The sequence below is a fragment of the Balaenoptera physalus genome, assembly GCF_965194825.1.
Source record: "Balaenoptera physalus genome assembly, chromosome: 2".
Lineage (NCBI taxonomy): Eukaryota > Metazoa > Chordata > Mammalia > Artiodactyla > Balaenopteridae > Balaenoptera > Balaenoptera physalus.
In genome coordinates this window covers 3333561-3348036 of record NC_138883.1, presented here as the reverse complement: position 1 = coordinate 3348036, position 14476 = coordinate 3333561, and the positions used below count along the sequence as shown (strand labels likewise).

The 14476-nt window shown below is 44.1% G+C and overlaps 1 protein-coding gene across 4 annotated transcripts in view; it reads right to left on the bottom strand.

The window, feature by feature from the left end:
* The window catches only part of MOK (MOK protein kinase), a 69119-nt gene that overhangs the window by 34441 nt on the left and 20202 nt on the right, over positions 1-14476 (bottom strand). For 2 of the 4 annotated variants that reach the window (XM_082451095.1, XM_082451098.1), the window contains one exon: positions 2129-2243. The exons of the other annotated variants lie outside the window; for them this stretch is intronic. In XM_082451095.1, coding sequence (XP_082307221.1) covers positions 2129-2243 — 115 coding nt within the window. Of the gene's footprint in view, positions 1-2128; positions 2244-14476 lie in introns of those variants that run through there. 4 annotated transcript variants of the gene reach the window in all.

The window sequence follows — 14476 nt, the reverse complement described above, 5'->3', positions numbered from 1 at the left end:
AGAGCGGGCTCAATTTTAGCTGGAACAATTATCAAATAAATAATGATAGCACTGGATTATAATCGCCTATAGTTTTGGACATATGTATCAAGAGCAAATGAGAACTCACAAGAGAAAACCCAAAATCCAACTCCCTGTGGGTTTAGATTACACAGGCTAGGAGACACCTATCAGAACTAAGTTGGAGACTCTGTCACTGATTCTGGACATCAAAGGGCCACAAAACACCACCAGCTCAAAGTGCATTTCCTTTTAAGTAAAGGAAATATGTGACAATGGCTGACAATAACTCCCCCCCTCCATCAGTGGTATTTTATTTTAAAATATCTTTACTTATTATGGGATTTTAAAAGAAAAATATGTGTTCTAATCAACCACTTTTAAAATTAAGACAATGAATTGTTCCTGAAATGTGACAATCACACGTCCTATAATGCAGGCCACCATCTAGTGAGTGTCTATCATGCGCCCCGCGTCGCCAGCTCCTGTCTCCTCGCTGCCTTGGTCAGTCCTCCAGCGCCTCACGACAGGAAGCCAAGGCTCGGGGGGACGAGGCACTTCCAGCATCGGGGGCCTGATGGGTCCAGGACACGCTTCACTGCTAGGAAACCACGGCCCTCAGGTAACTCCACATTCTCCCCAGGGACTCAGGTTACCCGAAGGTACTTTTCCAGATAAACTGTTTCCGCCTCCCCAGGGGATTGCCCTCAAAGCATTCTAATCTTCTTTCATGGGAATATTTCTAAAATGTTACAGATCCCTCTACCTTCCTGAAGGCACATCGGTGACCCAGTATGACCTCTCCTTGACGGCTGGCTCAACAGAGCGAACTCGACTGTGCATCGTTCTGACACAGCAACAACCCCAGGAGCGCCTAAAGTCTGCAGGCTGTTTGTCCGGTCCACTTTTGTATTTATCTCTTCACTAAAATAAGACCTGGCGGGGCTTCCCTGGTGGCGCAGTGGTTGAGAATCTGCCTGCTAATGCAGGAGACACGGGTTCGAGCCCTGGTCTGGGAAGATCCCACATGCCGTGGAGCAACTGGGCCCGTGAGCCACAACTACTGAGCCTGCGCGTCTGGAGCCTGTGCTCCGCAACAGGAGAGGCCGCGACAGTGAGAGGCCCGCGCACCACGATGAAGAGTGGCCGCCACTTGCCACAACTAGAGAAAGCCCTCGCACAGAAATGAAGACCCAACACAGCCATAAATAAATTTAAAAATAAAAAAAAATTTTAAAAATAAAGGCAGAAAAAAATTTAAAAAAAAATAAAATAAAATAACACCTGGCAAGTCCTGTTGTCTGCAAGTACATCTACCCCTGAACCCGACAGAGTTCCCTCTCCACAAACTGCAACTGATCACTCCCAGGGAATATATTTCTCTAATCCTATCTGAAACTCATTTTTCAGTATATTCAATAGTAACTGATTTACAACTAATTAAATCACAAGGACCTCTAATATCTTTTTTTTTTTAACTTTTTTCTTTTTTTTTTTTTTGACCGCATGGCATGTGGGATCCTAGTTCCCCGACCAGGGATCGAACCCACGCCCCCTGCATTGGAAGCGCAGAGTCCTAACCACTGGGCTACCAGGGAAGTCCCTGGACCTCCAATATCTTAAATCTAAGGTTTCAATTATAAAAATCCAACATACACACAACTCTTAGGAACATATAGACTGTTTAAAGTGAGGCATACTTCTACCACTTAAATTCTTTGTGACCATCAATCATTGATATTGTAGTAAACTTGGACATGAATAAACTCCAGTACGATAATATAAAATTAGCCTATAATCCTCACTGCCCAAAGAACTCTGTTATGACATGTTATCACATGAATACAATTTTCCCATTAAGTTGCTCTCATCGATTTAAACCTGTGTCTGCAGATGTAGAGAACAAACGTATGGACACCAAGGGGGGAAAGTGGCGGGGGGTGGTGGTGGTGGTGGGATGAACTGGGAGATTGGGATTGACACGTATACACTAATATGTATAAAATGGATAACTAATAAGAACGTGCTGTATAAAAAAATAAATAAAATAAAATTCAAAAATTCAAAAAAAAATGAAAACAAAAACCTGTGTCTGTATTTAGTCTCAAATAGGTCTCACGTTGCCTACCTTTCAAAGTGCTGTTTCATTTGTTTACATGCATAATAGTTTCCATCTCTCAGGTTCTGCATCTTCATGACTTCAGAAAACGTTCCCTCTCCTATTTTGCCAATTGCTTTGTAGTCTATAAATGAAAACAATTATAAAAATAAAAGTTTACTTATGCATCTGTTTTGTACTCAGTTCCAGATAGCAGACGTCTTTATCTGTAAAACAATCCAACGGCAATATATTGAGGATACTTCGCCTATGTTTTCTAAGGTTCAGTGTTGCCCTCATTTCAAGAGAAACTGGGTTGTATGTTGGCAACACGCAGTCTCTGCTGCCCCTCGTGCAGCGGGGAACCACATGACCTGAATCCTGACCAGCGAGGAAAGGCTCAGCTCGCCTACGAGACGCTCGCAGACCAAGCATCCACTGAGCCTGTCGGCCCAGGGAAAGTGGCGGGAAGCGTCAGAATGACAGTGTGTTGAACACTACTGACTGCCTGGGCAAGCGATCTCAGGACAAAAGTGAGCTCAGGAGAGAACAGCTACTTTCCAAGCAGAAATGGAAGCAATGAGAGAAGCCCAGAAAGCAAAAGTCTCTTTGGGTTGGAAAAGCTTCCACAGCACAAATAATAGGAGGATAAAACCAAAAAAATCTTGACAGAAAGCAGCTGTGAGACTTGACAGACAAACAAGCTAGTCAGCCTTGCACCAAGGTCACGGGAAGGCAGCCACTCCCCACCCAACCCAGGCGCTTACCTCAGAGAGGAGGGAGGCTCCTGCAAATTGAGACAGAAGCAAAACAGCAAGGCCCCAAAGAAATACGACAGGCTTGAGAAGAATGCTTAGAAAAGAACCTTGAGTGTGGAACTGACCAGAAGCAAACAGATCAGAAACCTATTAAACAAACTTGGACCAAAAGGAGCCCATCACCTTTGGGTCCCAAACCGACATCAACACAGAGCAGGCTTTTAAAACTGTCCCCGCTCCAAAGGAGGCCCTCCCCTTCAACACCTCTTTTAGACAGAGCACAATTGTAACACCTTGTGTGAATTCTGATTTGAACAAACCAACAGAAAAAAGGCACAACTGTTTTTAGAATAATGTTTTTTAGAAATGATATGTTTAAAGATTTTAAAAGTCCTTATCTGTTAGCAAGAAGTACTAAACTGTTTCCGGATGAAATGATACTATGTTTAGATTTGCTTTAAAAGCCTATACATTCCCATTCACTTCTGCCGGAAGTATAAACTGGTAAGTCATGTTGGAGGGCAATTTGACAATATCTATTAAATATTTTAGATGTGTATATCCTTTGACCCAGCAATTCCAATTCTACAACTTATCCTGCAAAGCATACTTGCTCAAGTACATGTGAGGTGAGAATGTCAGCATAACATTACTTAATAGGGGAAAACTAACGCCCCCAAACAGAAAACGGTATAAATTAAATGCGGTTTATCTATACAATGGGATGTATTGAATATATTTGAAAGAATGACACAGATACACAGATCCTTAAAAATAATGTCCCTAAAGACAATACACACACACACACACACACACACACACACACACCACAGTTTGTGGCTGCTCTGAGGGATAAGGTTGCAGGTATCTCACTATCTAAGTCAGGTATATCCCATAAGAAAAGTACTATTTTATTTAAAAAACAACAATAAAAAAAGACTCCAGGAAAAAAAAGTGATGGGGGTAAAAATGACAAAATGTTGATCATTGTTGAAACTAGGTCACAGATACACAAGAGCATTCACTCTACTAATTTCTCTACTTCTGGCATGCTTAAAAATTGCCATGATGAAAAGTTAAAACAAAAGGGCAAAACCTCCTCCAGGATCCTCCCTGCCCATGCCCCCTTGTGACTAGCCAGAATAGAAATGACCTCCAGGAGACCTTGGGAGCCATGACATAAAGATGGTGGAAAAGCCACCCGGAAAGACTCTCAACCAGGAATACCCACGTAGGACATTTACACGAACAAGAAAAATACCTTCTGGTATAAAGGCCATGAGAATTGGGGGTTTAACCATTACAGCACCTAGTAAGCATTATCCTAACATACTAATATATAAATAAATATCATAATTTATAAAACAAATAGAATAGACTTTTCAGACTTTGTATTTGTAAGATTTCACATGTTTATATTTGTCTGAGATTTTATCCCACTTGTAAGTTACTATCTTAGCCTGCCACTGTTTCATGGATGCTGGCAGAAGACACAGCCTCTTGGATCAGAGACAAAGGACTTCATTTCTCATGGTACAGCAAGGCATATGAGCATCAGCATATTAGCATTGGTTCCCCTTGCCCCGAAGTCCCACGGGGGTGACAGGATGGGCCCAGGTGACACCTGCACACGCAGTGGATTGCTTTACAGGAGAGGAATCTAGGGCCAACGGCCCAGCACTTTTCAACAAGCAGTAAACAAGATGGATAAGCCTTGCCATCTGGCACACTCAGCAAGAACATGCAGGGAAGCTCAGGGCCTGAGGCAAATTGTTTTCCCAATGGTTCATTACAGTTTAATACATACATTAACCAGTTTTGCTGATACAGAGTACTTGGTATGGTATTACTCCTACTTATAAAAATTCATATATCGGTAATATGATTTTAATGATGCTTTTTTTCTTTTTTCTTTTTTGGCTGTGTTGGGTCTTCGTTGCTGCGCGCGGGCTTTTCTCTAGTTGCGGCGAGCAGGGGCTACTCTTTGTTGCAGTGCACGGGCTTCTCATTGAGGTGGCTTCTCTTGTTGCGGAGGACAGGTTCTAGGTGCGCAGGCTTCAGTAGTTGTGGCACGAGGGCTCAGTAGTTGTGGCTCACGGGCTCTAGAGCGCAGGCTCAGTAGTTGTGGCGCACGGGCTTAGTTGCTCGGCGGCATGTGGGATCTTCCCGGACCAGGGCTCAAACCTGTGTCCCCTGCATTGGCAGGCGGATTCTTAACCACTGAGCCACCAGGGAAGTCCCTAATGCCGCTTTTTAATCTTACTAAAAAATAACAATTTCAGTGTACATTTTCATATATACTAGCTTCAGGCCATGCAAAATAAGAAAATCCTATTTGTAATCACATATTTGTAGAAATTGGAAAAACTACTTTTCCCCCAAAACAGCATCTAACCATGTTATTACCATTCAAAATACCGTATACCACTACCAGACTGTAGTAACTGTCACAGGAAGAAAGGAGAACCTGTAACTGCTGTGCATATGGTAGATGCTCAACAGCTCCTGAAGAGAAGGGTTGAAGAAAATAATTCTTAAAGCTTTTCACAAAAATTTATTTTCCAAAGATGATTTCTAGAGAGGAAGATAAAAGCACTGAGTGTGAAGTGAGTTGAATGGTGGTCCCCAAAAAGACATGTCCTCGTCCTAAGCCCTGGAACCTGTGAATGTGACCTTATTTGGAAATACGGTCTTTGCAGGTGTGATTAAGTTAAGGAGCTTGAAATGAGAACGTCCTGGACTATCTGGGTGGGCCCTAAGTCCGGTGACAAGTGTCCTTATAAGAGACACACAGAGAAAGTAGAATGGTGGTTCCAGGGGCTGGTGGGAGGGGGAAATGGGGAGGTGTTGCTGAATGGGTACTGAGTTTCAGTCATGCAAGATAAAGTTCTAGAGATTTGTAGTACACAATGTGCACACAGTTAACAATACTATACACTTAAAAATTTATTAAGAGGGTAGATCTCATGTTATGTGATTTTTACGACAACAAGAAAAGAGAGACACACACATAACAGACGTAGAAGAGGAGCCCGTGTGAACACAGGGGCAGAGACTGGAGGGACGCGGCCACAAGCCAAGGGACGCCCGGAGCCACCAGAGGCGGGAGGAGGAGGAGGGGTCCTGCCCTGGCGGCCTCGGAGGGAGCGCGGCCCTGCCCACACCTTGATTTCAGGCTTCTGCCTCCAGAACTGGAGAGAAGAAATTTCTGTTGTATTAAGCTACCAAATTTGTGACAAATTGTTGCAGCAGCCCCAGAAATTTAACATAGAATGTAACTGATATCTTTTTTAATCTAAGGAAAACATTCATTTTTTTCACTAAAGGAAAAAGACTTTCTAAGCATAACAAGGTAAGAAGTCACTCAGAAGAGGCTGGTTTATTTGACTACGTAAAATTGAAAAGTCTAGCACCTCAAGAAACACCCGAAAAATGGTTAAATAAATTATGAAAAAGCCATACAAAGGACTATTATACGGCAGATAAAGAGGGGTAAGGCAGCTCTTTAGCTTCTGACAGGGAATATCCTTTCAAGATACAGTATTAAATGAAAAAGACAGAGGCCTTCCTTGTGGCACAGTGGTTAAGAATCCGCCTGCCAGTGCAGGGGACACAGGTTTGAGCCCTGGTCCGCGAAGATCCCACATGCCGCGGGGCAACTAAGCCCGTGCGCCACAGCTACTGAGCCTGCGCTCTAGAGCCCACGAGCCACGACTCCTGAAGCCCGCGCGCCTAGAACCCGTGCTTCGCAACAAGAGAAGCCACAGCAATGAGAAACCCGCGCACCGCAACAAAGAGTAGCCTCTGCTCGCCGCAGCTAAAGCCTGCGTGCAGCAATGAAGACCCAACACAGCCATAAATAAATAAATAAATATTTAAATAAATAAAGACATAATTTAAAAAAAAAATGAAAAAGACAAACGAAAGAATGGTGTGTAAACCGTGTTAACATTGCTTTCAAAAAAGTTTCCACACTGTGTCAGGCAGGATAACGGCCCCCAACAATGTCCATGCTCTAATCCCTGGAGCCTTCGAATGTCAGGCTGCACAGCAGGAGGGACTTAACGGCTACGACTGCTAACGAGCCGGCCTTAAAACAAGGGCGTGATCTCGGATTTACTGGGTGGGCGCAGTGCGTCAGCCACAGGGAGCTCACCAGTGGCAGAAGGAGGCAGAGGAAACAGAATCAGAGACAGACGGGAAGATGTGACGCTTTGCAGACGGAGGACAGACGGGAAGATGTGACGCTTTGCAGACGGAGGAGAGGCTACAAGTCAAGGAGCACAGGTGGCCTCTGGAAGCTGGACAAGACCGGGAGACAGATTCTCCCCCGGAGCCTCCAGGAGGGATGCCACCCTGCCAGCAACTTGACCTTAGTCCAGGGAGATTCGTTTACGTTGTGTGGTTTTAAGCCACTGAGTTTGTGACAATTTGCTATAGCAGCAATAAAAAACGAACACAGGGCTTCCCTGGTGGCGCAGTGGTTGAGAATCCGCCTGCCAATGCAGGCGACACGGATTCGAGCCCTGGTCTGGGAAGATCCCGCATGCCACGGAGCAGCTGGGCCCGTGAGCCACAACTACTGAGCCTGCGCATCTGGAGCCTGTGCTCTGCAACAAGAGAGGCTGCGATAGTGAGAGGCCCGCGCACCGCGATGAAGAGTGGCCCCCGCTTGCCGCAACTAGAGAAAGCCCTCACACAGAAACGAAGACCCAACACAGCCAAAAATAAATATATAAAAAAATTAAAAAAACAAAAACAAAAAACGAATACACACAACACTCACACATTTATGCTAACCTATACACAGAAGGAACACAAGAAAGTGCCACAGTGGTTACTTTGCGGGGGACGGTTTAGATGGGTGGGAGGGCAGGAACGGAAGAGAGACTCACTTTTCACTATATATCCATCTGTGCTTCTTTTTGTGTTACACTTTGTATATGTATTAATTTTTTAAAGTAATTAAAAACAATTTTTAAGGGGTGAGAGACATTTTCTTTATGATTCCTTTAAGGAAAATGGCATTTGAGATTAAAAGGTAAGTATATTTATTTTTATATAATATCATCGTAAAGAAAGTGGCAATTTATGAAATATAAATAATTGACAAGAAAATTAAAAATAACAAAAACATAAGACACCACTTCACACCCACTAGAATGGCTAGACTCAAAAAGATAGATAACAACAAGTATTGCTGAGGATGTGGATAAGTGAGAACTCTCATACATTGCTGGTGGAAATGCAAAATGGTGCAGCCACTGTGGAAAACAGTTTAGCAGCTCAAGATATTAAATGGAGTCCCACATGACTCAGAATTCCACTCCTAGGTATATACTCAAGAAAAATGAAAACATATGTCCAAACAATAACCTGTACACATATGTTCATGGAAGCATTACTCATAATAGCCAAAGGTGGAAACAACACAAATGTCCATCAGCTAATGAATGGATAAACAAAATATAGTCTATCCATACAATGGACTGTTATTCAGCCACAGACACGTGCTGCAACGTGGATGAACCCTGAAAACGTTACGCTAAGTAAAAGAAGCCAAGCACAAAAGGCCATTTACATGAAATGTCCAGAATAGGCAAATCCATGGACACGAAAGTAGATTAGTGGTTGCCTAGGGTGGGTGGGGTCTGGGGGAAACGGGGAATCAATGCTAATTTCTTTTGGGGATGATGAAAGTGTTTTAACAGATGATGATGATGGTTGCACCACTCACTAAAAATACCTAAAATCACTGAATTGTATACTTTAACTGGGTGAACTATATAGTATGTAAATTGTATCTCAATAAAGCTGTTAAAACAAACAAATCTGTGATGCCTGAGTCAGAGCAGCGGTTACCCTGGGGACTTCCAGGACACGGGTAACACTCTGTTCCTTGATCTTGGAGCAGGTTACACAAGCATGTTCACTTTCTCAAAATTCAGCAACCTGTACTTGTAATTCGTGCAGTTTTCTGGATGTATGTTATACTCCAATATTTAAAAATTGGAAGAAAAAAAGCAAGCCAAAGTTAGGAATAAGCAGAAAGTATGAGGAACAGAAAAGATATACAGTAAAGAGTATATTCAAGGAAAGGCACAAAGAAAAACAGATTCAGATCATATTAATGTCGGGATAATCACATCCACAAATTCCCACTGCTGAGACCCAACAAGGAGCTGCTTTAACCATGGTTCTAGTTCCCAGGAGGGCCAGGCCTTCCTGCTCTAGAGTTTTCCTGTTCTCAAGCTCACCCTTAATTGATTGTTATAATTATAATACGTTTCCATATTGTGAGCTGTAGTCAGACTTACTGGTCTTCACAACTGAAACAGACTAAAACAACCTCTTGAATGAGAACAAAGTTTAGGGGCCACTTATATTCTTCAACAGACCCCCCCCCCCCAAACAGGGAGACTGGATGTCCTCTGCCATGGTTAGCCCCAGAGAGCCTCTTCTGGTTCCCTGCAACAGGCCTCCATCCTATTTCCCAGATGGCTCCTTTGTCCTAAGTGAAAACCCACTGGGAAGGACTGCCAGCCCCAGCACTAACATTTCTTAGTCCTGGCAACTAACAAGAGTTGGAGACAAACTACATTACACCAAGACAAAGAAACACATAAAAACAACAGCACAAACAAAGAATGCTTGGGGCAATGGAATATGATTTTAGTACTAAGACCATTCCATTCATAAGTAAGGAAATCTGTACACTACAAGCCACAGTCCTCAGCAAACACTGCGATGGAAGCCAAGCCTCGCGATCGCCTGTGCTTTGTGTGAGAAGAGGGGGGGCCATCACACCGGGAGGGGCCTCCCTGCACATCAGCAGCAGGGAAAGCCACCTGAGGGTGCTGAATCGCTAGACTAGCATCTTCCGAATTGAGTTTCTCAAAACACTAGTACCCCCCAAACACTAACGGGTATTCCACAAAAGGGGGTTCTATGAGCAAATAAACCTAGGAAATGCAGGGCTAAATAAAGAGAAACACGTTTGACTACAGAATTCCTCAGTGCTTCTCCCTGAAAAGGCAGTGTGTCTCTAGGGCACCGAGGAGGACACAGGAGGGGTGTGCTGTGTGTAAGCAGACATGTCTCCCAAGAATACCAGTCAACACCCCAGGGCTGCTCTGCACCCCCAAACTGAAGACCTTTAAACTAAGCTAGCAGAATCCCTCTTAACCACGTCTTCCCTGAATAAAAAATTAACTGATCTAGTTCCCAGCAAGGCAGGATTTCAAAGCTATTCTGCCAGTTTTACAGTCCTTCCCTCTCGCCCTCTAAGAGAAGTTGGCTAGAGCAAGGCAGGGCTCAGCCCTGGTGGAGTCTTCAGGACTGAAGTGTCAGATCCCTTCTGATAAAACCCAGAAGCTGTAACTTGCTTGACAACCACAGCTTAAACTGAATCCCAGAGCCTCTCTAAAACAGGTAACCTGCGCAGTAAGTCCTGGAAACAAGACACGTAAGATTCTTGGGTGAATCTCCCGAAAAGCTTCTTCAAAACAAACTGACCAAAATACAGGCCCTGTGGCTTACCACTAATCTGTCCAGTTTGGAACTTTATAAAACAACTTTGACCAATTTCTCAAGGAGCCTCCAAACTTGAAATTCTGTGGGAAAATTCAACCAGCCGGACCCTTTTACTGAGTGATACATCCTCCTGCCCTCAAGAAGACCCACCCTGACCTGCCTAACCCCACTCTCACTCGTCAAGCAATAGCCAGGGAATAACTGCTGCTTGTTAAAACAACACCAACCCTTTCCCTTCTCTTGGATGGACTAGACTGGAATGTCCAGAAATTTCCCTGAAAGGACACACAGTCTATTACTGTGCAGAAAAGAGTTCACATGGCAGGCCTAAGACCGCTCTCCTTAGAAAGGTCTGCTTGCAAGGTCGGCCCTTGGGGAGGGTTTCCACCAGCCCCTGCACAATAAGAGTGACTCACGGTGCCCACACTGTCGGAGCGAGCAATGGGGTTGACGCTGAATCTGCTTTCCTCCTGGGAGCTGGGATTTGCTATGTTCTGGGCAGAGGGTGCCTGTGTTATCAGCGCCCAGTAGAAATCCTGGGCACTGGGGCTCTAATGAGCTTCCCTTATAGAAAATATCCCACACGTGTTGTCCCAGTTTGCTGCTGCAAGAACTAAGCGCGTCCGTCCTGTGTGACTCCACTGGGAGAGGACTCTTGGCAGCTTGCGTCTCGTTTCCTCCAGACTTTGCCCCACGTCCCTTTCTCTGCTCATCTCGCTCTGCACCCTCTCACTGGAGTGCGTCGCAGCCACGAGTACGAGCATATCCTGAGTCCTGTGAGTCCTCCGAGCAAATCATGGAACCAAGGGGTCGTCTTGGGACCCGCCCCCCCAAAGCAATTTATGCTGTACTTCAGCCTAAATGAATTAAACATCCCTGGTGGTATGACTACATCATTGTGGGTGTCAATAAAGATTTATTAGCATCAGCTATCCACTGTGCCATGCACTGAAGACAAAGATCAGTAAGACACAATCTCCACAATCTCTCACATTGAGGACTTAGTGTGTGTTCCTGTGCCCCCAGTTTTAGGTCCTTTACTTAAAAAGAGAGGCAGGGGGAGAGAGCCACGCTCGTGTTTAGATAATATTAAAGGCCAAATGAATGAGTACATGGTGTCCAAAATTGAGTACATGACGCTGTAGATTCTAATCCCCCAGGACCAACCCGGTAGGTAGGCGTTAGAGCAGATGTTTTTCCACCTTCTGTACGTACCCTGTCCTCTGCCACAGACCTGCCCGTGGTCCACTTTGCACCTTCTCTCCATAGGGCCATAAGCCTCTTAAAGGCAAAGTCTACTATCTATTCTCTTTCGTGCCCTGTACATACTCAACAAATGAATCAAAGAGGAAATGTCAGGTCACATGCCCCATAATCTAATATTCCTATAATACCCCGGACATACACTGCAGGGGGAACTTTGCTGACAACTGAATCACAAAATTATTACTATTGACTAATTGGCAACCAACACTTTTTTATTCATCTGTCTTTAAATACTGGGTATTTCCAATCACAGTGAGAGAGAACTCTTGTCCCTTAGGTTACCTCCTTTCCCAGGTCAGACCATCCGCATAAATGCAACAGTGAGATTGGAAGGGTAAGAAGAATAAAATGACTGGAAGGGTGCTATTTAAATTAACTTCATAGCCCTGCAATCAAACTGTCTTTTATAAATCTATTTATTTATTTTTGGCTGCATTGGATCTTTGTTGCTGCGCGCGGGCTTTCTCTAGTTGCGGCGAGCGGGGGCTACTCTTTGTTGCAGTGCACGGGCTTCTCATTGCGGTGGCTTCTCTTGCTGCGGAGCACAGGCTCTAGGTGCACGGGCTTCAGTACTTGTGGTTCGCGGGCTCTAGAGCGCAGGCTCAGTAGTTGTGGCGCACGGGCTTAGTTGCTCCGCGGCATGTGGGATCTTCCCGGACCAGGGCTCGAACCCGTGTCCCCTGCACTGGCAGGCGGATTCTTAACCACTGCACCACTAGGGAAGTCCCCAAACTGTCTTTTAGAATATGTTTTCATTAATATTAGTATGGATCCATGGATATTTATTTTATACTTCGGGATAATCTAATACTACTTTATCTTGTTGCTTCAAATTGTTCCAGCTTTGGCCTTAGGGAGCTCTTTCAGTTGGCTCCTTTGTCCCTTTGACATGCTCCCGTCAATAAGGGGTTTGTTTCTTTTTCAGTACTTTCTTACTTTCTGGCACTACAAAATCTTATGCATTTCCTGCTTCAGTCCTAGGATAAACCACTTCACCAAGGAGCCCTGGCTCCTTCTACCGGAAAAAGATATTTATTAAACACCAAGATCTGAACACTAGGTGCCAGGCACCATTTTTCACTTAATCATCTCAAAAGTCCCATGCAGTAGGCATCCCATTAACCCATCTTACAAATGCGGAACTAAGGCACTGAGAGGTTAGGTACCCTGCCCAAGGTTACATCCATAAGCAGCAGGCTTTAAACACAGGGAGTCTGACCCCAGAAGCATTTCCCAAGCACGCTGCCACTGCTGTCTTCCCTGAGCAGAACACTGCCCAGGAGACACAGATAAAGTCACACACATGTACTTAGAAGAGCAGTGACCATGGTACCAGATCCTTTCCAAAGTAACTGGCTCAGCTCACAAGGTCCATGACAAGAGCAGAATCTGGGAAGCCCACTGCCAGTGATACAGGGACACGTTCTTCGGTGTGAGGAGCAGTGAAAGCACAGCTCCAGTTGAGAGTGGAATAGTGATCTCTGGAGTCAGGAGTAGGGAGAGGGGACTGACTGCAAAGGAGCACAAGACAACTTCTGGGGGTGACAGAAAGGTTCTGTATCTTGTTTTTGTTTTTCTGGGGTTTTTTTTTTTTGGCCACGTGATGCAGCTTGCTAGATCTCAGTTCCCTGATCAGGATTTGAACCTGGGCCTCGGCAGTGAAAGCACACAGCCTTAACCGCTGGACGGCCAGGGAATTCCCAAAGGTTCTGTATCTTGACTGTGGAGACACTACTGTCTATATTTGCCAAAACTCATCAAACTATACTCTTAAAATAGGTGAATTTTATTGTGTGCAAATTATACCTCAATAAAGCTGATTAATCTGGGAGATTTCACATTAAAAAATTCAAGTTAGAGCCTTATTCCACAATACACTTAAAAATTGGTAAATGAGAATTCCCTGGTGGTCCAGTGGTTAAGACTCCATGCTCCCAATGCAGGGGGCCCAGGTTCGATCCCTTGTCAGGGATGCTGCCTGCCGCAACTAAAAGATCCCGCATGCCGCAACTAAGACCCGGAGCAGCCAAATAAATAAACTAAATAAATAAATATTTAAAATAATAATAATAATAATAAATGCTGGACAGGGTGTGGAGAAAAGGGAACCCTCCTACACTGCTGGTGGGAATGTAAAGTGGTGCAGCCACTATGGAGAACAGTATGGAGGTTCCTCAAAAGACTAAAAATAGAGTTACCATATGATCCAGCAATCCCACTCCCATGCATATATCTGGGGAAAACGCTAACTCGAAAAGATACATGCACCCCTATGTTCATAGCAGCACTATTCACAATAGCCAAGACATGGAAACAACCTAAATGTCCATCGACAGATGAATGGATAAAGAAGACGTGGTACCTATAAACAATGGAATACTACTCAGCCATAAAAAAGAATGAAATAATGTCATTTGCAGCAACATGGATGGACCTAGAGATTGTCATACTGAGTGAAGTAAGTCAGAAAGGGAAATACAAATACTATATGATTTCACTTATATGTGGAATCTAAAATATGACACAATGAAATTATCTATGAAAAAAAAAACCAGACTCACAGACATAGGAAACAGACTTGGGGTTACCAAGGGGAGGGGGTGGGGGAGAGATGGATGGGGAATTTGGGATTAGCAGATGCAAACTATTAAATATAGAATGGATAAACAACAAGGTCCTACTGTATAGCACAGGGAACTATATTCAATATCCTGTGATAAACCATAATGGAAAAGAATATGAAGAACAATATACATGTATAACTGAATCACTTTGCTGTACAGTAGAAATTAACACAACATTGTAAATCAACTATACTTCA